Here is a 24,822-nt window from a genome sequence, read left to right on the forward strand (position 1 = left end):
CAAAAATGGACAATAATTGTGATCTGTACAACATTTTGCTCATTCAATGTTGGTCTAATGTTCCATTATGAATAAAAACAGAAAGCTTCATAAGCTTTTAAAGCTTTGAGACACAAAAAGTATGAATTGTGTAGTTGAAACCATATTGTAATCTAATCTGGGACATAAAGTACAAAGAGGTCTTATCTACAGCTATCTGCCTTATCACATGATTAAACTCTGACTTACAGTTTAGTATAGTGGTATGTAAACCAGCCTTCTCCATCAACAATAATGATATAATCTCATGTGTCCAAAATGTCCAAACCTCTAAAGCAGGGATGTCAAACTAACAGCGTGGAGGTCGGATATAATGGATTTATGCCCCCACATGTTTAAAATTCATCTTTAAATCTGTAAATGTTTTTTTTGCCCACTTAGATTTTTTTTTTTTTAGATTAATCACTAAAGTTTCTGGGAAGGATGCAAAATATGAACATAAAACTATTTAATATTTTTATAATCATATAATTAATATATGATAATAATAATAATAATGTATTTACAATATATTTTATAATTTTAGATCCCATTTATAGCATTTAGCTAGCTGTTCATTTAGCAACCTGACCAGTAACTCCAGGTAATTAAGGTTTGAGACCCCTGTTTCAAAAAATAAAAAATAATTGCTTTCATTTTAATTTGACCGCACAGCACAGTGGGATTTTCCAGTGGTTTCATTCTTGTTCATGTTGCCTTTGTCCTTGCTGGTCATAGCATAGAGGCTTCCCCGCCGTATTTGTAAAACTTCCCGAAGCTCACTTTCCAACGTAACTGGTTTAGACAAAAACATACAAATGTCACTGATTTAGACTGACTCAACTCACTCATACATACGCTTCGATATAAATAATAATAATTCTATTTGTATGGCACTCAAACAAATCTCAAATAGTACATAAGTACTAATGTTAAAATATTTTCTCATGTAACAACACTGACATGCAATCATGTGCGCGTGTGATTTTTGACACTAATGTACTTCCGTATACTCCAACTCATTCATACCTTGCTTTAGGTTGTTGTAATTCAGGCTTTGGTCATCAGGAACCACATATTCACCCTCCTCTGGCGTGGTTGGAGGAGGCAGAAGCTCCTCTTCAATTGCCAACTCAACTGGTTTAGACAAAAACACACAAATGTCACTGATTTAGACTGACTTTACTCACTCATACATACACCTCGATATAAATAATAATAATAATTCTATTTGTATGGCACTCAAACAAATCTCAAATAGCACATAAGTACTAATGCTAAAATATTTTCTCATGTAACAACACTTACATGCAATATCCATATACTCCAACTCATTCATACCTTGCTTTAGGTTGTTGTAATTCGGGCTTTGGTCATCAGGAACCATATATTCACCCTCCTCTGGCATGGTTGGAGGGGGCAGAAGCTCCTCTTCAATTGCCAACTCAACTGGTTTAGACAAAAACACACAAATGTCACTGATTTAGACTGACTTTACTCACTCATACATACACCTCGATATAAATAATAATAATTCTATTTGTATGGCACTCAAACAAATCTCAAATAGCACATAAGTACTAATGTTAAAATATTTTCTCATGTAACAACACTGACATGCAATATCCATATACTCCAACTCATTCATACCTTGCTTTAGGTTTTTGTAATCCGGACTTTGGTCCTCAGGAACCACGTATTCACCCTCCTCTGGCGTGGTTGGAGGGGGCAGAAGCTCCTCTTTGGTCTGCGAACGCATCATGGGTGCTACTTGTGCCTTGGGTAGAGTTTTGGCCGACGGTGAGTTGACGCTGACAGGCTTTGGAGCAGGTGACGCCCCTGTTGAACAAACACATGTTAGGAGTTGTGCACCTGTAGGTGTCAGTAAAGCCGAGACTGTTTTTAACAGCAATGCTTTTCTCACCAATGTGAATGTCGTAGATGTCAGACACCGCGTAAGGTTGGAGACGGTATTCTGTCTTCTCAAGGAAGTATTGAAGTACATCATTCAAGGAGGAGACTGTCACCTACAGAGAAACAGACACATGAAGAAAAGCAAAGAGGAAGAATAGGTTTTACATGTATGAAAATTTATATTTGATTGCAGTTTCCTTTACTGTGGCCATTGAATATTGTCCTTGTATTCCCCCTGAGTAAAGTCAATGAAATCTGTATAATCCTATTTTGTAACTACAAGTCATAATCCACTGAAAAATTATTTACTTTTCCATCTTGAGGCACTAATGCTACTGGAAACATAGACTGGACTGTTTGAAGATTTACCCCACAGTTTCACAGTTACACTTTTATACAGCATGGGTGAATTGTTAAGCCATTCAGTTTTAACTTATTGTTTAAATTGATACACATGGAGCCTGATCCATGCTTTTCTTTGCAGGACATGAATTGTTTGCCTTCCAGTTTTAATTTTCAAACAAAGTATATTTTTAGTAGCCAACATGGAACATATGTTACGGCAAATTAAGATGTTCCTTCATTGAATGTCATTGAATTTAAAAGTAGTTGAGTGTAATTCTGATTAGTTAACAGTTGTGGGGAGGTGAGAGCTGTGGGACGTACTGCTGTTTCCAGTCCAATGACAAAGCCTGTGTTTGTGGACGTCAACCTGAAGTTCTTCGTGATGGGACCACTGAAACACAAGGAAGAGGAGGATTATTTGCTTACAGCTGACAGGGGCTTAAACAACAACATGTTGATTTTTTTTTTGTATTTTCATATGACATTTTAACAACTAGAATAAGCAAAAAATAATAAATAGTTGTCAAATCATTCAGCCCTTTATCAAATGTAGTCATGATTACTTTTTATCAGGAAGTTACAATGATAATGCCAATGAGGGACTGTCAATAAGAAACTAATAAGTCTACAGTAACACTTGTTACATTTTTATTTAGGCTTATCACCCTTTTACAATCAGATTTTACAAAACAAACTTCAAATTAACTCCTGTGCAAAACTGAAACGAATTCCAGCTCCGATTAATCAGGTGATTCAAATAAAAAGACCCGGATGTGGCTTTGGTTTGTTGGGCAAAATATTTTGATTGATTAGGAATTATTTCCAATGTGTCATGTGTGTTAGATGGCATAACATAACACAGCTCTGATCTAAAAGAAAAACTATAAAACCAAATATCCATATTTATGTGATGAATGAACAGTAGCAAAAGCTGAGGCGAGGAAAGAAAACCTGATATTTACTACTCTGACTTTGTTCTATTTGTTGTTGTTTACTTTATCTTGGACTAGGATGATATACTATCTTTTATGTGTCTTTTATATATCTTTTACCTTTTTATTGTTTTAGTTCTTTTAAAAAACGCTCTGCCACTTAGTCTTGTGAGAATCGAAATACGACTATAAACTTCTGTATTATTTTTTAGTCAGTGATACAGTTCAGAGCTTGAGCCGGAGCATCAGACCTGGGTGTGAGGTGTCTGAGGGTCAGGGCGTAGTTGTTGACCATGGTGGATGGGCGGAGGATGATGCTTCCATATTCTGGGTTCGCCTCCAACATCTCCTCCGCCTCCCTCCGAGTCACATTGAAGAAACACCTACAGGAATCAGATAAAATGTGAAGACTTCCTTATTGGCAGTGGCGCCAATAAAAGGACAGGTATGTTGTTTTAGAGGGCAAAGGGCAAAACACACACACAAATCCTGTCTTATTTGTGTTTTGTCATGTTTTGTTTTGCTGTTTTTACCGTATTTGTTGTCAGAAAAATAGAAATTGCAGGAAGAGGAAGAATGACTTGCAGTCTGTGAGAAAGAGCATTAATGAAGAGGACGGATCTGAAAAGAAACATTTCTGTAAACTGACTTACGGAGGCATCTCAGAGCCGCTGTGGTCAGGATTGTCTTTGGGCGGAGGAGGGGGGGCGCGGGAGGAGGGGGAGGAGAGGGAGGAGGCTGGGCGAAGGAAAGATGGACGGGGTGGGAGGGGTGGACGTGTTGGGGGATTTCTCCTCTTCTCCTCGACCAGGACATCCTCAAGCAGCAACATCTGGCCAGGCAGCAGCTGCAGCTTACTGGGAATCTCTTTCTACAGGGAAACGGAGCTCGTCAACACCGGTTTACTCATTATTATTACCAATAACATTTTACACAGATTATAACAAGACACATCGTGGTATAGTCTTGTAAAATTTATAATAATCCCTGAAATGATAATATAAGAAATTAAACACACAAACACTGAAAATAAACACGAAATAATCTGATACATACTGTAATTAAATTATTTGTAGTCTTATTTTCAGTTAGTCTCAATGAGAGTTTGTTCCTAGAAGAATCATGAGAATAATTACCGGCTTATTGTTAACCAGGAAGTACTTGTTTCCTGTTGTTAGTTATGCTTGACTTTGTGTGTCAAGTAGGTGAAGTATTGCATACAGAAAATGATTATTTTCTAAAGAATTTTGAAACTACAAGGTGTGTCACAACACAACACCAGTGAGTTGAACATCTGTCCTTGGAGCAGGTTTGAGAGGTCTCAGACATTAAAAGCGTTTGTTGTTGTTGTTCATGGGAATTCTGTAATATTCTCAACTATTAGCACCAGCGACTGTACTGTAGGTCTGTTAGTATCACTGTGTCTGTAAGTGTGTTTGCTTACTTTGGCAACGGTCAGGATGTAACCCCTCCACACCTCTCCTGTGTCAGGGTTGTCCATCTGCACAGTCACACAAACAACAGACATTTTGGTTACGTGCTGCAAAGAATGACAATGAAATGTGAAAAAGAAAGGCAGAAAAATGATATTCTCTATATACACCATGTATAGCCCTCTCCTCTTAATCAAATCCTTGAAACTGGAGCTCAGGTAACACTGATAATTACTTTGGATATGCATCTTTTTATGTTTGTTTCAATGAGCAAAGAAGTGTCAGATTTCACTACTACACACCTTCAGCTGCACCTTCTCTGTGTGCAGCTTGAGGGTGAAGATGGTCGCCGTCTTTTTCCGATACGGAGAATCTAATGTCATGGACTTCAGCTGCTCCAGGTCCAGTTTCTCTGTGTACTGACAAAGTAAAACAGACAGATATGCAAATTAACACTTGGTACATGCTTGATTGCTATAATATGCATTGATTCATCTGAAGTAAGGTTAATGGTTAATTGTAATTTCATTATATGTAAAAATGATGTATGTTTTTGGTCTTCACTGCACCCTCTGCATCTTTTATACCCACTTCCTTATACTCCTATTTCCCCAGGTTCATTAAACTGTCAGCATTGTACATTGATTTATGGAGAAACACATGCTGCCTTCACTGTTTAATTAATCATACTTACATTTTAATATTTCTAATGTTTGTAATTACTTGTAAAGTTAAGAGTGTTTGCTTACTGTATCTTGTGTGTCATCTTTGTACAGAAACAGTGTGGCTCCGCGGAGCTCTCCATAGTAGTTCTTGAAATCCTGAAAATCATAAATGTCATTTTGAATTTCTGCTTTTAACACAAAATTCACATCAATTAATTAAAAAGAATTTACATAAACATTTTTTTTATTTTATTCTTCACATATTTAGAGATGTTACTTTTTCTTTTCTAGCTTTTACAGTCTGGAACTTTTCCATCCTTGTTCTCACCTTCTCTTTGTTATTTTTCTTCAACAGGGGTCCAGAGAAGTAGAGAGGCAGAGCCGTGATGGTGGCTCTCCTCCTGTGGACAACTCTGGGGTGCACAGACATCCTCCAGAGCTCAGTCAGATCTGTGTACGTCTTCTGACCAGGTTTTGATATGCCTCAGTTCACGTCTGTTCAGTCCAGCAGTGTTGTCATTAATAAACAGTTCAGTGCAGTTGGATCCTGAGAGTTTTGTTCCTTGTTGTTCTCTCGTGGGGCTCTCAAAGCAATGATGGATTAAAGCTGCGTCTTCAGTATACCTGAGATGATTATTGGTCTATAAACCTGCACTGATAAGCTTCTCTCCCCCTTTCCCTTCAGTCTCTGTGCTGTTACTGACAATGAGGAAATGCGGCAATGATTTACAAAAAAGGAAGTAGTTAGTATAAATTAGTAGATCTCTTGTACTTTGAACCTGTGTATAACTCAAGGAGGACAGTTTTACAACATACAAGAAGAGGCAAGGAAGCATGCAGGCATGTGTCCACGTGCGCACACACACACACACACAAGGGCACAATATCACCTACATGCACTAAAACAGCTCACGTTTTAAAGGCAACACTCACACGAGTGTTTTGTTGTTGTTGTTGTCTTATACACACCCAGTTCATAGACTGGACACTCATTGGTGCAGCTGATGGCTGTGAGTTCAGTTGTCGGAGAAATGTATATTCAATTAGTTAAAATATCAAATAAATGTAGTAATTTGTTTTTATTAATAGATATACATGTGAAGTATTCAACAACAACCTTCACATACAGTACCAGTCAAACCAGTCAACCAGTCAAAAGTTTGGATACACTTTCTCATTGAAGTGAATGGGAAGGTCCAAACTTTTGACTGGTACTGTAGAGTAAGATGCTTATTGCAGCCGTATTGAAAACTTTTCTAATAAACTCCTGCATGTATCATTTATTGATTGGATCATAAATTATATAATAAATCTATAATCACATTACTCCATGCATACATTTCTGTAATACATCAGATGTGATGTTATGTCATAAAAAAAAAATCAATTTGCATGTGATTATGATCATTTTATTTTTTTCCAGTTCCATTTTAGAGCCCATTGATTGATGTGAAATGATCTATTTAATCTCTATATAACATGATTTGTCTCTATAAAATAAATATTTTATTTACAGCTTTCACCTGGTGAAAATGAGCAGTGAAAAGCCAACACTGAGAAGCATGCCATATATGTACACGGGGCTTGTGGTTGCAAAATACACAGCATCACACGTGTAATGTAGAAGCAGCAGCACACAGGACAGAATGAACGACAAACAGTGACACAGCGGGGAAGCAAAGACGTTGATGAACCACAGCAGAACTTTGATCAACCGGAGGAACATCTGGAGGAGGTGCAGGAGCAACCAAATGGTCCAGAACAGCAGAGAGCCCAACAACCACAAGGCTTTGGATGGAAGAACAACATCTGCATCCTGAGAGAGAGAGAGAGAGAGAGAGAGAGAGAGAGAGAGAGAGAGAGAGAGAGAGAGAGAGAGAGAGAGAGAGAGAGAGAGAGAGAGAGAGAGAGAATATTACTCTGTTTTTGTTTATTAGGAAGCTGTGAATGTGTTGACAGAGTGTTTGGGTTTTTGTGTGCTTACATAGTCTTGAGCATCATGTTCTTCCCTGCTAACAGCTGCCACTTTAGCAAGAAAAAGACAAAAACAATCATAAATCATACACATTTGTGCATATTAAGGAAATTCAGCTGTGAACATATTTTTTTTTATCAACATGCCAACTCTGTCACTTACTGAGGAAAGTGAAGAGCAGGAGGAAGAGTAGTCCACAGATCATCAGCAGCCATTTTTGTCTTGGTGGTTGAACCTGAAGTGTTTTTATATCAGAACAAATCTGAATGATATGTATTTTTTTTATTGTACAGACATTTTGTAAACATAATTCCTACTAATCTATAATGAGTTTATCAATACATATATCCATCACCATTTATTGATTTGTGGTTGGGAAGCCAACATTGATATGAAAAGTCTGGGTTCATTAAAATTATTCAACTTCATCAAAACCATTTAGAGATCACTTTTAAAAAAAACTGTCCACTTGCTCTGATGTGTTATTTTTAAAAGTTTTTTAGTTTCTAGAGCAGACTTAAGTCAAAAAACTTAAGTCTAAAACTAAAAACCTAAGTTTTTTCATTAAAATGAATCAAAACCATTCTGTTTCTTTAAAAAAACAAACAAACAAACAAACAAACAAAAAACTAAAATAGCCTACTGTTCAACTGCTTTGAAGTGTTTTTTTAAGTTTAAGTTTTTTGACTTAAGTCTGGTCTTGAAAAAGGAAAGTAGGCTACAATTGAAATTTAAATCAAACTAAATCAAAACATGGACAAAATCTGATTTTATGATGCATTGAAACTTTTAAAAAGTCACTTAAAAACTTGAAATGAGCTTTCCATGGATTTATTTATAGCCTAATTTTAAGTAAGTTTAAATAACTTAAGTTTCAGAAGCTGGAGTAGTTTACATTTAACTGATATTGGTAGTAGATACTGGTGGTGTTATTGGTATCAATAGAAACAACCTACCTGTTGTACGTACATGTACATGTTTCAACTCCACTCCTATAAAACTATATTTGGTCTATAAAGAGTTGCATAAGTCACTGCTGGCAGTAATAACAACAGAAGCAGCATAAAGCTTTTTTACTTCCTCTTACCTGTGAAACACCTGGACAGAAAACGCCCTCTGCTGTGTGCTCATACTTCCTGCAGATGCTAATAATGTGAAACAGACAGCGGTGGTGTTTAAAGTCATCACAGCTGCTGGGTGATTGACACAGTGGGCAAAGATCATCATCATCCTCATCATCATCACCACCACCAGTGTCCCTCAGGTTGTTAAGACAGCAGTCTGGGCAGCGGCTGCACATTGTTACTACTGTGACGGTCGAGAGGTGACAGAGCAGGTTTATCCTCTCTGGGCCAAAAGGAACGGGAAAATGAAACTAACAGGAGGCTAGAAGAACAGATCAGTGCCTCTGATGTGGTGCTTTTATGTAAAATACTTAACAGTGTTGCATTCACTATGTCACTGTTAAAACTTTTTTTTTTTTCTTTTGAAGCCACATTATATTTTCAACTTCAGACAGGAATGAAACACAGAACAAGTATTAAACATTATCATGTGCAATAAAGTAAACATTGTACTTATGTCTTCTTTCTTTTGTAATGTTTCTCATAATGTATTTTAAAAATATCCAGTAAATTATATCTTTATGCAGGTAAAACAATGAGTAGGCATGTTACAACATACCAACCTGCTAATTCCCAATGAAAACAGTTTTAGGGTGTATTTTCTTCAATGTTGTGAGCAAAAAACAAACTTCTATGTGTCCTATTTCTGTTTCAGTGTTCTGTAAAAGGCACCTGTTTGGAGGAATGACTCAGTGGGTGGAACTGGTCTGTCTGCATATCACACTGGGTGCATTGCTGCCTTTCACATTATCATCCTCTAGGACACCCTTAAACAAACATCTCACTAACAACACATTTAAAAAACAAATGCACAGGCTTATTTTTAAAAAAATCTGGAAATGTTTTTGGTTGTCTATGCATAGACACATACACACACACACGAGTAATATAAGTAATTTAAGTGAGGGAGGCTCTGCTGAGGGAGCAGGTGAGAGTGAATGATAATTAAAGGTTGACTAACACATCTCAGTGATTTGTTTCATGTTTACATTTTAGTTTCAGAGTTGGTTTAATCAGTTTTTACACACTGACAGGCCTGGCTCCAGTCCCGGCTCACAGAACACAGCCTGAGGTTTATGGTCAGGTCCTGGCAGGTTTTGTTGTCTAGACCTAAAATAAGAGCTCCCCTCTGATTGTCTGGCTGTGCACTTGCGTGTCACTATTCTCCAAGCAACCGCAGCTTGTCTCACAATGTAAGTGCACTGAAGAATTGGCTGTACGAAATGAACACCTAAAAACAAAGGTTTGCCTGTAGGCAGAGCACACCCCTGTTGTTTGTACAAGTGTATCTGGCTTGTTTTAACGAGATGTCTTAACGAGTTGCAGCTTGAAAGTGACAGTTCTGAACAAACTTTATGGCTACCGAACAAGTTTACAAAGCAAAGTACTTTCTTTGTATTACTGATGCAAACTTCTACTAGATATAGTGGTGTTCACATAGTACAATCTTCAATTTATAGTAAAAGAACCCTGCAACCATGTTACAACTGGGAATTTAAAGACCTTAATCACAGGAGACATTTTGACTTCTCACAGTATTAAAAGCACAGGTGCAACTAATTATATGAATGATGACTCCTTCCAATTAGGTGTCAATGAGAACCATTTTCTGAAGAAACTTGAAACTGATGCTTAATATCATCTTTGTACTTTATTTAATCAATAATTCACCAATAATGATAATTTATTTGTTTTATTCCATTTAATAGAGATTCTGTTTCTCCATGCTGTAATTCTACTCCTGCCTCTTCTATCTACTCTGTATGTAAAACACCGTTTATCCGTCCTGGAAAAAGGATCTATTCTCTGTTGCTCTTCCTCAGAATGTTTTTTAGAGTACAGAAGGTGTTTTATAATATGCAGATTGTAAAGAAAGAGATGTATTTGTGAGGAAAATTTGTGATTTAGGACTTTATAAGTAAAACTGATCTGACTTTTGTGAGATGTCAAAATAGTTGCATCCAGCGTGAAGGCTCATTATGCAAAAAGTTGTTTGAAGCACGCTTTGCTTGTAACTTTTGAATTTGAAGTAAATGTCCCAACCTGGTCTGCATGGTTTGTTTTCATTCATGATTCTATACTGAGTCAATATTGAATGTGTATGTGTGTACAGATATGTACACATGTTAAATAAACACACACCTTCTTCCTGTCACATCCTGTCTCAAAAAGATGCAGAAAAACTAGTCCATGCATTTGTTACCTCTAGGCTGGATTATTGCAGTTCATTATTATCAAGCTGCCCTAACAAGTCTCTAAAGACTCTCCAGCTGGTCCAGAATGCAGCTGCACGTGTTCTGACAAAAACTAGAAAAATAGATCACATTTCTCCCATTTTAGCTTCTCTGCACTGCCTCCCTGTAAAATCCAGAATACAATTTAAAGTCCTTCTCCTCACCTACAAAGCTTTTAATGGTCAGACACCATCATATCTTAAAGAGCTCATAGTACCCTTTTACCCCACTAGAACACTGTACTCCCAGTGTGCAGGTTTACTTGTGGTTCTTACAGTCTCCAAAAGTGAAATGGGAGACAGAGCCTTCAGTTATCAGGCTCCTCTCCTGTGGAACCATCATCCAGTTTAGGTCTGGGGGGCAGACACCCTCTATATGTTTAATAGTAGGCTTAAAACTTTCCTTTTTGATAAAGCTTATAGTTAGGGCCGGCCCAGGCTTGCTTTGGACCAGCCCCTAGTTAAACTATGAAGGCCTTGACTGCCAGGGGGACTTCCCATGATGCACTGAGCTCCTCTCTCCTCCTACTCCTTCACATCTGTACGCAAAAATCTGGCTGGTCTTTATGCTTTCTCATCTCACAGGTTCCTATGGACCATGATCGTGGACCACCTAGTTATGGACTGAGAGCTTCCGTGGGTTGTGGCTGTGGGGACACTGTGCTGCCGTGGTCGTAGTCATATTTCTATTATTATTATAGTTGTTATTGTTATTATTGTTGTTGTTGTGCTTCTCTATCTCTGTCCCCTCTCCCCCTCCCTCCCTCTTTCTCTCTCAACCCAACCGGTCAAAGCAGATGGCCGCCCACCTAGAGCCCGGTTCTGCTTGAGGTTTCTTCCTGCTTAAAGTGGAGTTTTTCCTTGCCACTGTCAACGACTGCTTGCTCATAGGAGAATGTTGGGTCTCTGTGACATAAAGAGTACGGTCTAGACCTGCTCTATGTGAAAAGTGCCCTGAGATAACTTCTGTTGTGATTTGGTGCTCTATAAATAAAATCGACTTGACCTTCTTCTATAGTTTGCACTCGGATGACAGCTTTTGGCAAAGTGTCCAATTTCTATGACACAACGTTCCCAACCCGTTTTAGAAATACAACATGTGTGCTTATACATGTTGGCGTGTGCATATGCCTGTAGGTAAACTTTAAAAACATTTGCCACCATGTGTCTGTTCTCTACATGCAAACTGTAGACTGATGCCCACTGCTGGCCACAGATTTTCCTTCTCAGCGGTGTTCTTTGACCCTGCTGGTCCCTCTGGCAGCTCCCATCCTCTCCTTTAATCCCTCATCCTGGAGGGGAGGCCAGGGAGATGCACACTAAGGAGAGAAAAACAGTCACTGTTCTCCATCACAGGGCCCCTAATGATGCTTCTCTTCAACCACTGACTGAGGAGAAAATGGCCACAGGGGTGACAGGGACAGAGGATAATATGGCGGACTGATGAAGCTCTATTAAGCCTCTGAGACAACAGCATGTGTATATTCTTTGACATCAATTTATGTAAATAAAACATGAAAAACAAGTGACATGTAATTTCCATTTTATTTGAACATACTTGTAATTGTGATATATTGTAGGTTTCTATCTTGATGTCAGTTGTGTTGTAATAAATGTAATTTCAGTCAATCCGTTTTTTGGCACCAAGAAGATGATATTTTTTCCAGCTGAGGTCTTTTGCAGCCTCGTTCAGCTGTAATGACATGAAGACCCTAAACAAGAGCACAGATGAGAGAAAACCCTTTGAGAAACACATCAAAGCTGAACTCTTATTAGAGATAAGTGATCATATTTTGATGCAGACTGACCTAACAGGTCTGGATTTTGATTAGCTGGCAGGCCGGGGTAAAAGGTCAGGCTGGAGATAGAAGTCAGACAGGGGTCAGACCGCCCCCAGGCGTCATTACAGGAACATGGCTGCTGGTGGTAGACGTTGCAGGAAACGTCCCCGTCTGGAAAACAAAACATCTTCTGTACAAGTTTGCTTTTATTTCAGATATAAAGTACCCCTTTCTACCTCTATCCTCCCACTGCTATATTCACTTGTTCTAATTAGTAGAATGACAAAATACATACATGTGCACACACGTGTCCCAGGTGTAACTGTGTGTATTTATCTCTGTGATCTCCTATTCTAATGGTTTCAGTGATTGAGGATTGGAGGTGAAAGCAGGCCTGTAATGAGAGGCCGAGGTGAAGGGGAGGAAAGGAGGAGGAGACAACCTGCTGACTGAGAGGACAGAAGCCTGGGGCTGTGAGGTGGATTTCCTGCTGTGGAGGCTGTTTCGGTCAGACTAATACTAACACAGAGCCAGCAGCTCTACACATCAGTCTGCTGTACCACAGAGGATCCAGTGTAATCTTTGTGTCTGCTCTGCAAAACATCCATCTTCAAAACAATGTTTTACCTGTGGAGTCTTACATTTTGTTTTTGAAACACAGGAATAGAAGGTGTCAATTTCTCTTGTTGCAATGAAAAACAACTTTTTTTAAATATGAATATCATTTTCTTGATATAAGTGGGGCGATTTGTCTTCTGCTTTACTTTCGGATATTAATTCCGAGAAAACTGCAAAATGCAAGGACACAGAAAAACATGAGGATCAGTGACATCACCCTTAGATTGTCTGAAGTAAAGAAAACAAGAAATTGGAAGATTTTATAACCGAGTGTGAAACTGAATTACTTTTTGAAATCAAGGAACAAACAGCACAACTAATCTGTGAAGTGTCTTTAAGTACATTTCCATTAGTCATTAGATGCTTGTTCCAAGAACCTTGTGTCCCAGTTTGATACGACATTACAAATTCAATTCACTGATTTGATGCACCCACACAGAACAAGTGAATACTCAAAGTGGTCAGTATGCAGACCAAATGTGTTTTTTGATTGGGATATTGAAAGACATAATTGTTTCATTATACAGGAAACAATTAAACCAAATTGTGGATGATGTAGAGACAGCTTGAAAAATAAATAAATGAATAAATAAAAAACATTCTGATTTTTCTTGGTTAAGTTTCCACATTTAATACTGGCTATAGCAGTGTGAGGGACATCTGCCAGTATTTGTCTGCATCTTTTTTATATTACTACAACAATTTCTTGATTCCTGTATAACAGTATACTGTTGTTGGGACTGTTATTTAAACTACAACTACTACTGCCACTACTACTACTAATAATAATATATTTTATTTAGGTTCTAGAGCGCTTTTGAAGGTACTGAAAGACACTTTATACAGAAGAAGAGACAAGAAATCTATATATAAAACCCACTAAACGCAAGATAACACACTAAATTGATGGAAACATCATTCAGCTTCATCCAAACCTCAAAATCCACAAAAGGTTGAGGTCAGATTATTAATTTTACTTCTGTACTGTATCTTGCACTGTAAGAAGATATAGATGATTTTGGATGTCAGTGTGAATGTCAGGTGTCACAGTCAACCGTGGTGGATGTTGCTTGCTCAGACTCCACACCTTTGTGCCAAAATGTCTTCTCACTAGGCTACTTACTTTGGGCTTCAGAAACCTATGGCTGATATTACCGATCCTACATTCATGTATTTTCTACAGTCTGTCGTTGAGATGGAAAGCTGTATGTAGTGATTCTTTCATATGCTCACACACACTCACACGCATGCACGCTTTGAAACTATCTTACCTTCCTTATGTTTGCAGCATTTTCTGATTCCCAGGATTCCACTGATGGAATAGGTGGACTCAGAAGAACAGGCTGTTCCCATGGCAACAGATGATGCCGATGACACTGCAAAGATCAGAAGGCGGTGTCATGAAACACTGGAGAGTGAGACACTGAGAGATCAACAGAGAGAAAGACTTACCAATTTCACAAGACTCTGACCGGACGTTGCTTCTAATGATCCTGCAAAAACAGAGAAGTCACTAAACGTTCTTCTTAAGTTGAAACACACTCACATAACATAATGACACATGTTACCTGTTGATAGAGCTGATGCTGGGCACGCTGTTGTCACCACACACTCGCTCCAGCAGGAGTCTGTCCCGGATCTCCCAGGCGAACATGGTGGGGTTTGTGTGCTTCAGGTGCAGTATCATTTGCACCACCCTGGGTGTAGCCACTTTAGGCTTAGAGCCTCCAATCGCCCCTGGTGTGATGCTCCCCGTCTCATTGTACCTGAATAAACAATGTTGATATCTATCAGGAGATGTTGATGTTTTACCTGCGAGAAGGGGGTTTGATGAATATGGATGCTGATGCTCATGGTAAAAAAAACAAAAAAACAAAGAGCAACACATCATATTTCCTGTGATCAGATAAATCTAAATATTCTCAACCGAAAAGACTTTCTGTCCATATTTGACATAAAAGTGGATATTTTTTTATATTCATATACTGTACATTTCCACAGTATATAGGTCTATGTGTGAGTCTGGTTTTCTTTTGTGTACATATGCAGGCTACAACAGGCTTTTGTTGTTTGAATGTGTAGTAACATCAAACCTATACATTATCTTCTTAATTACAAATAGGCTAATTCCATCACTTTCAATATGAATTAAAGTATTTAAATGACTGAAGTCTCTTTACCTGGCCAGTATTTTGCTGACACAGCCATGACTGACGCGCAGGCGGCGGGAGATCTCACAGGGACGCACGCCCCGTTGCGCGAGCTCCACGATGCGCTGTCTCACCGCTTGCGGTAACGGGCGCCCGTTAATGAAGACTCCGCCGAGCTGGTTCACCCCGCCGTGCCCTGAGCACCGGAGCGGATCAAAGAAACATCACTACACACAAACTTTCAAGCCAATTAACTGTTAATAAGCGCCACTACGCGTACGGCGGTGACACCTGAGATACATCACTGTTACTTACTGTGCGTAACGGTGAGTGGCACCTGTCCAAAGTGTATTTCCATGTTAAAAAAGTCTTTCAGGCTACTTACAGTCTAGTTTGGTACGAAGACGCAACATTTCTTACGCATTCAAACAGAAAAGTAAAACAAAAAGTTTTATGAGAGCACCGTGAAGAGCCTCTGCTGTTGTTTGGGTGAGCAGTGTCAGGACGCGCTGTCTCTCTGCTGCTTTCAGCACCTGAGCGCCGGACAGCGACAGGAGCCTTTGATTGGACGCACGCGCACTGTGCACACACGCTGAGTTACCTTCTTGCTTTTAGTGGTAAAGAAGCCAGTATTTTAGAAATACAGAAGTCATGAGTCAAAGTCCCCCTGACCACCCACAAGTCTCTAAAATGATACATTATTTGGATTTTTCATAATTATTTTTTTAATTAGGTTATAGTTTTCCCAACATGAAGGTCTAAATATTGTTTCAATGTCTTCTCCCCACTCAGATTCAAAATTCAAGACTTTCTAAAACAAGGAGTGTGAGATATAATTTCAGTTGTTCCCACAAAGTGCAGTTTCAGATTTTACAGATAGTAATGTTAGTATTTTGAAATAAGTAGACAAGCATTATTAAAATGACAACTGATTAAAACAAACTGGTTTGTATGAGTGGAAGCCCTGAAATGGCCAAAGAAATCCTTTTAATTATGACATTTAGAGCTGCAATGCTTAGTCGATTAATCGATTAATCTTCTGCCAATTGACTAATGATCAGGAAATTAATCTGCAACTATTTTGATAATTGACCAAATGACCGGGCCACTTTCAATTTAAGGGCTTTTGGGGATGGAACTAGCAGGCAAACTCTGTTTCAGGGAAAAGTTAAGATTAACATAAATACTGATATTTAGCGTCTGATTCTGTGTTTTTTTCCACCACTTACACTTATGAAAAAGTGTTTGACATCATAGCAAAAGCCTTAATGCTGTTTAAACCTCCTTTCAGATTTGTGAAACCTTTATTTTCCTTATGAAAACAGACAAAAAAGGGTGATTTCACTGCTCTCCATCCAGACCACATCAGACTAGGGCTGAACGGTTTTGAAAAAACAATTTTGAAAACAAAATTGAAAAAATATCTAATTGTGATTATTTTGACTATATATTTTTGAATTTGCAATCGCAATATGATTTGCGATATTAGAGTGAATGATATTTTTTACATTTTCATTATTGTCATTTTCATTGAAAAAAATAAAAATGATGTGATTTTTGTGGTGATCTGTACCAAACAAAGTCTGTATAATATCGTGTAGGCCAGGATGACTCTGCAGCACCACAATATTTAATTTGAAAAAGTATTTTGACACACATTTCTCCTTTAACAAACCTCCTGCGATTTGAAAATTGCAGTAGGACATATTGCGATTTTGATAAAATTTCGATTAATTGGAATAGATAAACAAGGAGACTCCAGAGACTCATTAATACATAGTTTCAGATTTGTGAAACCTTTGTTCTATTTGTGAAAACTGAAAAAGGGCGATTTCACTGCTTTCCCCTCCATCCAGACCTCATCAGACCATGTCCAGATCAAAAACCACAGTAGGCCTACTTAGACTTGTCAAATCTGGACTAGATTGACAAGGAGACTCCAAAGACTCATTAAAAACATAGTTTCAGATTTGTGAAACTTTTATTCTATTCGTGAAAACTGAAAAAGGGGCGATTTCAATGATATTTCTCCATCCCGATCCAGATCAAAAACCACTATACTAGACTTTTAAACATTTTCTTTCTCCTTGTTAATTTACTTAAGATTTAAGTAAGTGTAGTATAGGATTTAAACAGCGTTAAGGCTTTTGCCACGATGTCTAACACTCTTTAATTTGTGTAAGTGGTGCAAAAACAAAGAAACAGCCGCTAAATATAATTATTTATGTTTTCCTGTAACTTTCTCTTTAACCCGAATCGGAAGTTGACTTGAGCGTCGTGGTTCAGTTTTGGTTGTCCAACATTTTATTCAAACATGTAAACACGCGTGGAAGTAAATAACAGCCCTGGAGGGAACATTTTAAATGGTGTATTGTGTGAAATTGCAGCCGAGATATACTGAGCTAAAACGGTAAGCAACAGAAAATGTCCACAGACTTTATCTTAGTTGTGTTTGCTAATTTGACAAGGCTACTACGGAGCTAGCTAGCATTAGCATAGCACCGGTTAGCCTAATGTTAACCCACGTGTCGAGATATGAAGACGTTTCCCAACCACCTCATGCATTATATGTACGAAAGAAATCCTGCATCCAGTCAGACACTTTTATATCGGCCACAATGCTAATTATTAAGAAAAAAGTTGTGGTAAATGAGCAACATTAGCCGCCGCTGTTTGCTAGCAGTGCCGTGAGTGCTCGTTGGGTGGCGCTGTTCAGCTGCAGTTTTTGCCAGGTAAAGGTTGTATTATGGACTTCACGAAAGAAAACGAAGATGATGATGGTGAAGAAGCCGGTGGCGAGGATGAGCGCTTCTTTATTGAGGGCTCCAGCTGTTCAGAAAGTGAAGAAAAGACCAAGTTTAGTCACCAGAAGCAGCACAGCAGCTGCAAACAAGCCACTGAGCGGGGCAGGGGAAGCTCTCCTCCGCTCCTCCTGGCCTTCTCCGTCACAACTGGACGGCTGCTGCAGGACAGCAGCCCCAGCTCCGACTTACAGGAAGAGGAGGACAGTGACCAGCACATCGAGGACTGGATGATCCTGGGAGGAGGAGAGCAGGAGGGAGACTCAAGCATCCAGCTCAATCTGAGCTACTGGAGCAGCATCTCTGGCGATGACTCTGGAGATGAAGGTGAGAGCTTTTGGGTGCCTCAATCTGTCCTACTAACTCAAAAGTCTCTCTGCTAGTGCAAGAAAATAGTATTGATAGGGGTCTATGTTGTGGGATCCAAATGTATCTCACTGAAGTACAAGCAGCATCTCAATTTGCCACGTAAGGTAGTAAGAAAAATAACAAAACAAGAATCAAATAGGAAACCATTTAGTCCCAAAGTAACATGTGTTTGGGCTCAGCCACTGTATACTAGTGTTACAGTATACAGGCTACAGCATCTACCAGCCACTTGCATATTTTACCAGCACTTGACTGGTGGCTGGTGCTAATTTTGAGCCCTGTGAACAGAACACGTCTGGAGGGGGTCTTAAATAGAAATGTGATCAAACAAGGTGCTCTTGCCACTCTGCAAAGTCATTTCCTTATTTTCTTTTAACACACATTTGGTCAATCATCGATTGTTCACATAACGTCCATGAGAAAGTGAATGGCTACAGTTTACAGCTGATAGCCAGTGGCATGGAGCAATACAAAGGGTAAAACTAGTAAGAAAAAAATATTTGTTAAATGAAAAGGCCTCAGAAATGTCTGCACTTTTATTTACAACAGTTTTGTTCAAATTAGGTGCAATATATTGTGATTTTAGCTGAAATTGTGTGAAAACACTTCTCAGTTGTCCCTTAGTTTTCTGTCCCATTATCATCAGTGTCTACATGTATATTTTCACTTAAAGATTCAAGGTGATACAAGACAAAACTGTTGCTATTAAGGGACTCTGAGCTGGAAAAAAGTTTTTATTAAAAACCCTGTACAACTATTTTTTGTTCTCCCCTGAAAAATAGGTCCTATACGACATAAATAACTCCATGAATAGTGATACTTTATAGACTGTGGAGTTTTCAGCTCAGATTTACTCTAGTTAGGAGATATAGACAAAAAAAGATAGATCCTGATAGAAGATAATTTCTGTGGATACATTTATGCAAAAACAGTACAGAGAGATTTCTGTAAATCTGTGGAGTTGCAGTTTATTTTTAAACATATAGGGAAGGTTTGCTGAGCATGTACTCTGGGTTTCACCTTCACATTAATGAAGATACTCGCATTCACACCGAGAAGCTGCCCTACACAACCACTTCATCTTGTCTTGCCAGCCAACAACTCCACTGGAGCGGAGGGAGTTGAAGTATTTCCTTACATCTCAGTGATAGTTTTTATAGGAAGGTCAAGTGTGTTTCATCAATTTTTAAAGTCCCGAGAGCTACAGCTTTTTACAAGACAGAATACCTGAGAAAGACTTCGTTTATTAGGCTTGTGAAAACTCCTGTTTTTGTAAGGGTTCAAGAAATATCTCTGCCTGAGAGCCATACAGTTAGATTTGTCATGGTGGAACAAATTTATGACTTCATAATTTTTTTTTTGGTCATTCTCTCCATCATAGATCAGAATATAAAATCAGTTGAAGATACCTGGGCTGTATCGGAGAAAGACAAGGTAACTTTTAATATCAACCAATGTTCAGGAATACAAAAGGGAAGCAAATTTATTATAAAATATGTGTGTTCTTTGTCTTTTTTTTCATCCCGTAATTTCATTTTCCTGCAGTCTAATATTGCAGTGTGGAATTTCAAATATTGCCTTTCATGTCTTTATCCACTTACATTATCTAGTGTTTTGCTGATCAGTCTCTGCTCAGCCGCTACTTCGTGCGCGGCCGTTCTCTGATGTGTCACATCTGCAACAGGACGGGACACCAGGCCAAAAGCTGCTACATCCACAAGGTAAAGTAACACACACACATACATAAACTTGACATACTTACAGATCCAGATTTCATGGTCTTGTAGGAAAAACTAATGTATTCTTCCTGGTGTCCCAATGGTCTAAAATGCTCACCGTGTAAATGTGACAACCCTGGTGTGAGTTCACCTTCTCGCCCTCCCAATGTTTCAAGCTGCTCTAAACTTTAAACTATCCAGTTATGGCAAAATGTTAAAACTATCTTTTATGTTGATTGAAATATTGAGGATATTGCTGTGAAATACATGTCACTACATATTTCTGTTTGATTGATCGCTGCTCTAATTTACTAGCTTATTCAGTCTTTAAAAGTCCCTCTCCACTGTTTTGATTCTTGTTCCTTTAGTTGGATGTTTGAGCTTCACTGTGCAGAATGATGTATGTGCAGAGTTTGACACTAGAAGGCTGTTTTCACAATTATCTGCTGAAGGGGGAAAGTTTCTCTGTGCTCATGTTAAATCTGAGTTTAAGATGTGTCCCTATGAGCATGGTTTGTGACATCACAACTTGTTGGAATTCAATTGTTTGATGTGGAAACTTGAAACCTACAGTGTACAAACACTGAGAGTGGACTTTTTCAGACAATTAAGAGACATCTTGTGTCCAATAGTTAAACCTTCAAAAAGAAAAATATTTGCATATTCATAAATTCTGGAATTTTTAATGAGGGAGAAAGAGAAGATGTAATTTTAAGAATTTTAACAAGATAATTGAACCTTATTTTGTGGAAAAAACATAATTAGACACAATGTTTCTGTCTTTTACAGGCTGCCATAAGCTGCACTAGAGATATCAGTGTTGTTGCAATCTTAAGGCCACCTGTAGATTTTTTTTTTGTTAATGAAAAGATAATAACATCCATCTTAACACCCTTGTAAGAAAATCAATTTTTCGTCTCTGTGTCTGCAGAAATGTCCCACCTGTATCCTTTGTGGGATCCAGGGCCACATCCAGAGGGACTGTCCGTGCCGCCCCTGCCCCAGCTGTGGACTGCCCTCACATGGCCTCAGGCCCTGTGAAAATCCCCCAACATGGAACCAACACTGCCAGCGCTGTGGGGTGACAGGACACCTCTCTGATGTGAGTTTGTCCGTTAGCCCCCTAGGCCTGGCCCCTGTGAGTGTTTGTGTTGGAGTGTGTGTTGTCACGTTGAAGCAGTTGTCAGTTGTGTGTTGACAGATTCTTTAGCCTCAGGCGTGTGTGGGCCGCATTTATGAAGTGTTGTTTGAACTTGGCAAACAGTTCCTCATCTTCAGTGCAGTTACACAATGCTTTTTTTTTCCAGTATTCTTGCTCAGAAGACTAATTTTCTCCTCTGTTTTCCACAGGCCTGCCCTGATATATGGAGACAGTATCACATGACAGTGAGTTGAAGCTTTTAGTTTAGTACACTTTCTCATCTCGCTGTCTTTAATAAGCAAAATGTCACTGATTTTGTTTTTTAATGATTTTGCTCAGGATCAAGGAATTAAAATCATTCAAACAGGTGTTAATCAGGTGTTTTTTATTAACTTGGTGAAACTGTAATCCTGAAAACATGGGTGTGTATTGATAAAACCTCCAAGAAATCAACTTTTTCCACATTTAAAAATGTTCCCTTGTTTGACTTTGTTTCCAGATCCGGTTAGAGATTCCCCCCGGGCCATGGAAAGTCCACTCCCTCAAACATAAGAAACGCCCTGTTCATTGTTACAACTGCTCTAGGAGGGGACATTATGGCTATGTAAGTGGCCAATGAAAGGAATCCTTTACTGTCAGTCTTACTTTTACCATCTCTCTTTTTCCACTTGACTGATCTTCATCTGCCTACACTCACTTTCTAAGACTTAATAGTTCTTCTGTGTCTCTTTCTTTTTTCTGTAACACTGTCTTACTCCTCTATATACCTCTGTCCAACATGCTCTCCCCTTCTCTCTCTCTGCATCTCCTTTTGGGTCAGACTTCTCTGTACCTGCCCCGCTTTGATAATCTTGCGCCCTCACTTTTTCAATACATCTACAGTATTCTCTCTTCTCTCCCCCATCACTTTATCTCTGATTATTTCTCTGCAACAGCACCGTTCTCTAATATCGTGCATCCATCCCTCACTTACCTCTCTTTGTTTGGTCGTCTCCGTTCTTCTGTGCCTGTGTCGGTATCAGGAGTGCACTAAAAGGAGGATGGTCAGTGGTTCGTCTCCCTCCCTGCCTTATGTTTGCCACTACGACACCATGGAAGACATCCTCCAACGTCGCACCAGGATGCTGAGGAGAGCTAAAGGTAATACTGCACAAACACGTGCACACACACACACACACACACACACAGACACACACAGACAAATAGCAAATTAAGTTGTCAGCACTTGCAAATAAGTATGTAACACTTTTAATAATGCACAGCAGCAGAAGGAAACGGACGTGTTCCAGCCCTAGGCTTTCCTCAGCGTTTCGGAGACATATGTGGGTGTGACCCCTATTAAACAGCAGCCGGGGACCTGCTGGTCATTAACAACCAGCTGATACGAATCATCAAAAAACATCTTCAAAAGGCAAATACTAGTAAGAAAAATAGTAGTAAAGAAAATTAAGTCATAAGAAGAAAAACATCTCATTCTGTTATTGCAACAACCAGATAAGTGACCAAATAATTTACACACTAAGAATAAGAAAATGCATGTATATACGTATGTAAACTCATCATGTCTAGAACCTCCATAGAAAATACAAATGCATATATAATACCCATCTGTATTCATAAAAAAACAAGACAAAAACAATTAATCATTTAAGCTGCCAGGATACCTAGTCTGTAAGTAGTGGATCCATTAGGCTTCTCTTTGGAGAAGTTTCCTCTCTTCATCTTCTCCCCTCATCAGTCGCCTAACAGCCTTAATACCCGTGAACAGTAGCCTACAAACTCCATAGCCAGCAGAATTAAAGTGTCTGGCTACAGGAGACCTCTCATCCATATTTTTGATGCTACTCTTATGCTCAGAGATCCTAATTCTCAATTCCCCTTTCTGTCTTGCCCACATAACAAAACTCACAAAGACATTTCAATAGGTAGACTACATGTGACTTTCATTTTTCTGCCTGTGTGAGGATGTAAAAAATTCAATGCAATTCAACCACCAACAGTTTGGTCAGAGATTCTGGTGTGTTATGCTAGTAGAAGCTAATGTAGCTCTGAGCCGTTAGCTTTTAAGTAGAGATTAGGAGCGGGCTACCGAGGTCTGGTAACCTCACTTGATCTTTCTAACTCCACAGCCCAGATCGTTTTCATTTGCAGACTTGTAGTCTTTAGCTGCAACTCATGCTGACTCAAGTGAGATCAAGAGATATCCCTTGAGACAATTTATCAGACTTTGCGCAGCTCCCTCTAGAACCACATTCAGGCTTTATACATCTTTTTTCACATGCAGTAATATTCTCCAGCACCCATAATTTTAAAGAGTTTCCCTTTTTAATATAACAACAAATCCTGTTGTCAATGTTATTTTCAGAGCTTGTGAGTGCTGGATCCCTGTTGCTCTCAGAGCAGCAGCACTTGTCCGAACCAACAGGGGAGAGCGGCGAGGAGAATCAGCCGGTACAGGGGAGGAGCAAGAGGAACCAGGAGGCACGGAGCCATGGCGGCAGGAGGAAGACTTGGCCTGAAAGGCGCAGAGAGAGACAGGAGGTGAAGAGGCTGAGGAGGGAGGCTCAGGCCAGACGTGAAGGAGGACTACTGGTGAGGTCCCGGGGTCACTCTGATGATGAAGCCTGCACTGCAGATCCCCTAAGGTCCCCCCTCCATGGTCATGGACAGTCCACACCCCCTCCACAGAAGAAGAAGAGGAAGGATGAGGCAGGTGGCAGAAGGAGCAGGAAGAGCAGAGAGGCAGAGAGGTGGAAGAAGAGAGGAGGGATGAAACGTGGGGATTTATATCCCTATGTTGACCTCGACAGCGGTAGTAAAAACCTTCTTTCCCCAAAGCAGAGGGTACGCCACCGAAGAAGATAAAGTAATTTTTTTTCTTTTGTTGTAACTAATAACAACAAAAAAGATTTTGTGTTTTGTTTTCTTTTGAGTAATTCATTTATTTAATGTCAATACAAAGACCTGTAGAATAGGAGGATATACAGTTGAAGGATGCTAATTTTTAGTGTAACTGTATGAATGTATTTTAGTACTTTAACCTTGGTTTGTGTGTGCATCTACTACTATGAAACTGGCGGGGCCAAATTTTAAGCATGTACAGTTTTCAGCATATTTTGGAATATGTTTTTACACACTGTGCCTGTTTTATTTGACCCATATGTATCGTGTGTTTTGGGGCTGGTTTGTTATCTTCTTAAATATAAAGATATTTTTACGGTGCTGTAGCCTTTTCTGTCATTAAAATACTTGAAACCAGGTCACACACCTTAAATTGGCAAGTGTAAAGGTTAATATTTATATTGTAAAGACAACGACAATAAACATGAATTTACAAATAACATCATGTAGCGTTTGTGCTTAACGATAGAGGATTATTGTGTGATGCTTGATACGTTAAAACATATTAGGGTAGTAATAAAACATGTGGGGTAAAGGTTCATTTAGTCTTCCAGCTTAAGCGTGTGTAGAAAAGCTGTATGAAGCTGATCTCTTTCAAAGCTTATAGTATTTCTGGTATGAAGCTGCTGAATTATTAATGAGCTCAGCAGTTGCCCGCGGATTGCCAGACAGAAGTAGTCAAACCTGATAACAAGCTGCTATTT

General features: G+C 39.0%; 4 protein-coding genes across 7 annotated transcripts; 1 reads left to right on the plus strand and 3 right to left on the minus strand.

Moving 5' to 3' along the window:
* Positions 1 to 504: 504 nt before the first annotated feature.
* Positions 505 to 5,955, minus strand: LOC122990675 (signal-transducing adaptor protein 1-like). Of its 2 annotated transcripts, XM_044364119.1 has the most exons (12): positions 5,636 to 5,955; positions 5,392 to 5,463; positions 4,945 to 5,061; positions 4,654 to 4,710; positions 3,863 to 4,080; positions 3,461 to 3,592; positions 2,599 to 2,668; positions 1,943 to 2,045; positions 1,669 to 1,857; positions 1,360 to 1,467; positions 1,048 to 1,155; positions 505 to 813 (listed from the first exon to the last, which is right to left on the minus strand). In XM_044364119.1, the coding sequence occupies exons 1-12, from the start codon at positions 5,735 to 5,737 to the stop codon at positions 677 to 679; spliced, it is 1,413 nt and encodes a 470-aa protein (XP_044220054.1). In that variant the 5' UTR covers positions 5,738 to 5,955; the 3' UTR covers positions 505 to 676. The 2 variants fall into 2 exon arrangements, with proteins under 2 accessions (XP_044220054.1, XP_044220055.1); XM_044364120.1 differs by lacking the exon at positions 1,048 to 1,155.
* A 753-nt stretch (positions 5,956 to 6,708) lies between these two features.
* LOC122990679 lies at positions 6,709 to 9,673 on the minus strand. 3 transcript variants are annotated; one of them, XM_044364127.1, is made up of 6 exons: positions 9,396 to 9,673; positions 9,079 to 9,190; positions 8,370 to 8,590; positions 7,445 to 7,517; positions 7,292 to 7,332; positions 6,709 to 7,123 (listed from the first exon to the last, which is right to left on the minus strand). In XM_044364127.1, the coding sequence occupies exons 3-6, from the start codon at positions 8,580 to 8,582 to the stop codon at positions 6,827 to 6,829; spliced, it is 624 nt and encodes a 207-aa protein (XP_044220062.1). In that variant the 5' UTR covers positions 8,583 to 8,590; positions 9,079 to 9,190; positions 9,396 to 9,673; the 3' UTR covers positions 6,709 to 6,826. The 3 variants fall into 3 exon arrangements, 2 of the variants coding, with proteins under 2 accessions (XP_044220062.1, XP_044220063.1); XR_006405438.1 differs by lacking the exon at positions 9,079 to 9,190 and having other exon boundaries at positions 8,370 to 8,427; XM_044364128.1 differs by lacking the exon at positions 9,079 to 9,190.
* Positions 9,674 to 12,184: 2,511 nt separating this feature from the next.
* LOC122990678 (paired box protein Pax-5-like) lies at positions 12,185 to 15,957 on the minus strand. The gene is made up of 7 exons (XM_044364125.1): positions 15,504 to 15,957; positions 15,219 to 15,384; positions 14,607 to 14,804; positions 14,491 to 14,531; positions 14,310 to 14,414; positions 12,448 to 12,591; positions 12,185 to 12,351 (listed from the first exon to the last, which is right to left on the minus strand). Exons 1-7 carry the CDS (start codon positions 15,544 to 15,546, stop codon positions 12,329 to 12,331), a joined length of 720 nt encoding a protein of 239 aa, XP_044220060.1. The 5' UTR covers positions 15,547 to 15,957; the 3' UTR covers positions 12,185 to 12,328.
* Positions 15,958 to 17,336: 1,379 nt separating this feature from the next.
* On the plus strand, positions 17,337 to 24,558 carry LOC122990989 (zinc finger CCHC domain-containing protein 7-like). Its single transcript, XM_044364578.1, has 9 exons — positions 17,337 to 17,598; positions 17,921 to 18,316; positions 19,740 to 19,792; positions 19,969 to 20,079; positions 21,008 to 21,178; positions 21,427 to 21,462; positions 21,717 to 21,821; positions 22,240 to 22,357; positions 23,583 to 24,558. Exons 2-9 carry the CDS (start codon positions 17,935 to 17,937, stop codon positions 24,080 to 24,082), a joined length of 1,476 nt encoding a protein of 491 aa, XP_044220513.1. The 5' UTR covers positions 17,337 to 17,598; positions 17,921 to 17,934; the 3' UTR covers positions 24,083 to 24,558.
* The last annotated feature ends 264 nt before the right edge of the window (positions 24,559 to 24,822 follow it).

The sequence above is a fragment of the Thunnus albacares genome, chromosome 10 (assembly GCF_914725855.1).
Source record: "Thunnus albacares chromosome 10, fThuAlb1.1, whole genome shotgun sequence".
Taxonomy (NCBI): Eukaryota; Metazoa; Chordata; class Actinopteri; order Scombriformes; family Scombridae; genus Thunnus; species Thunnus albacares.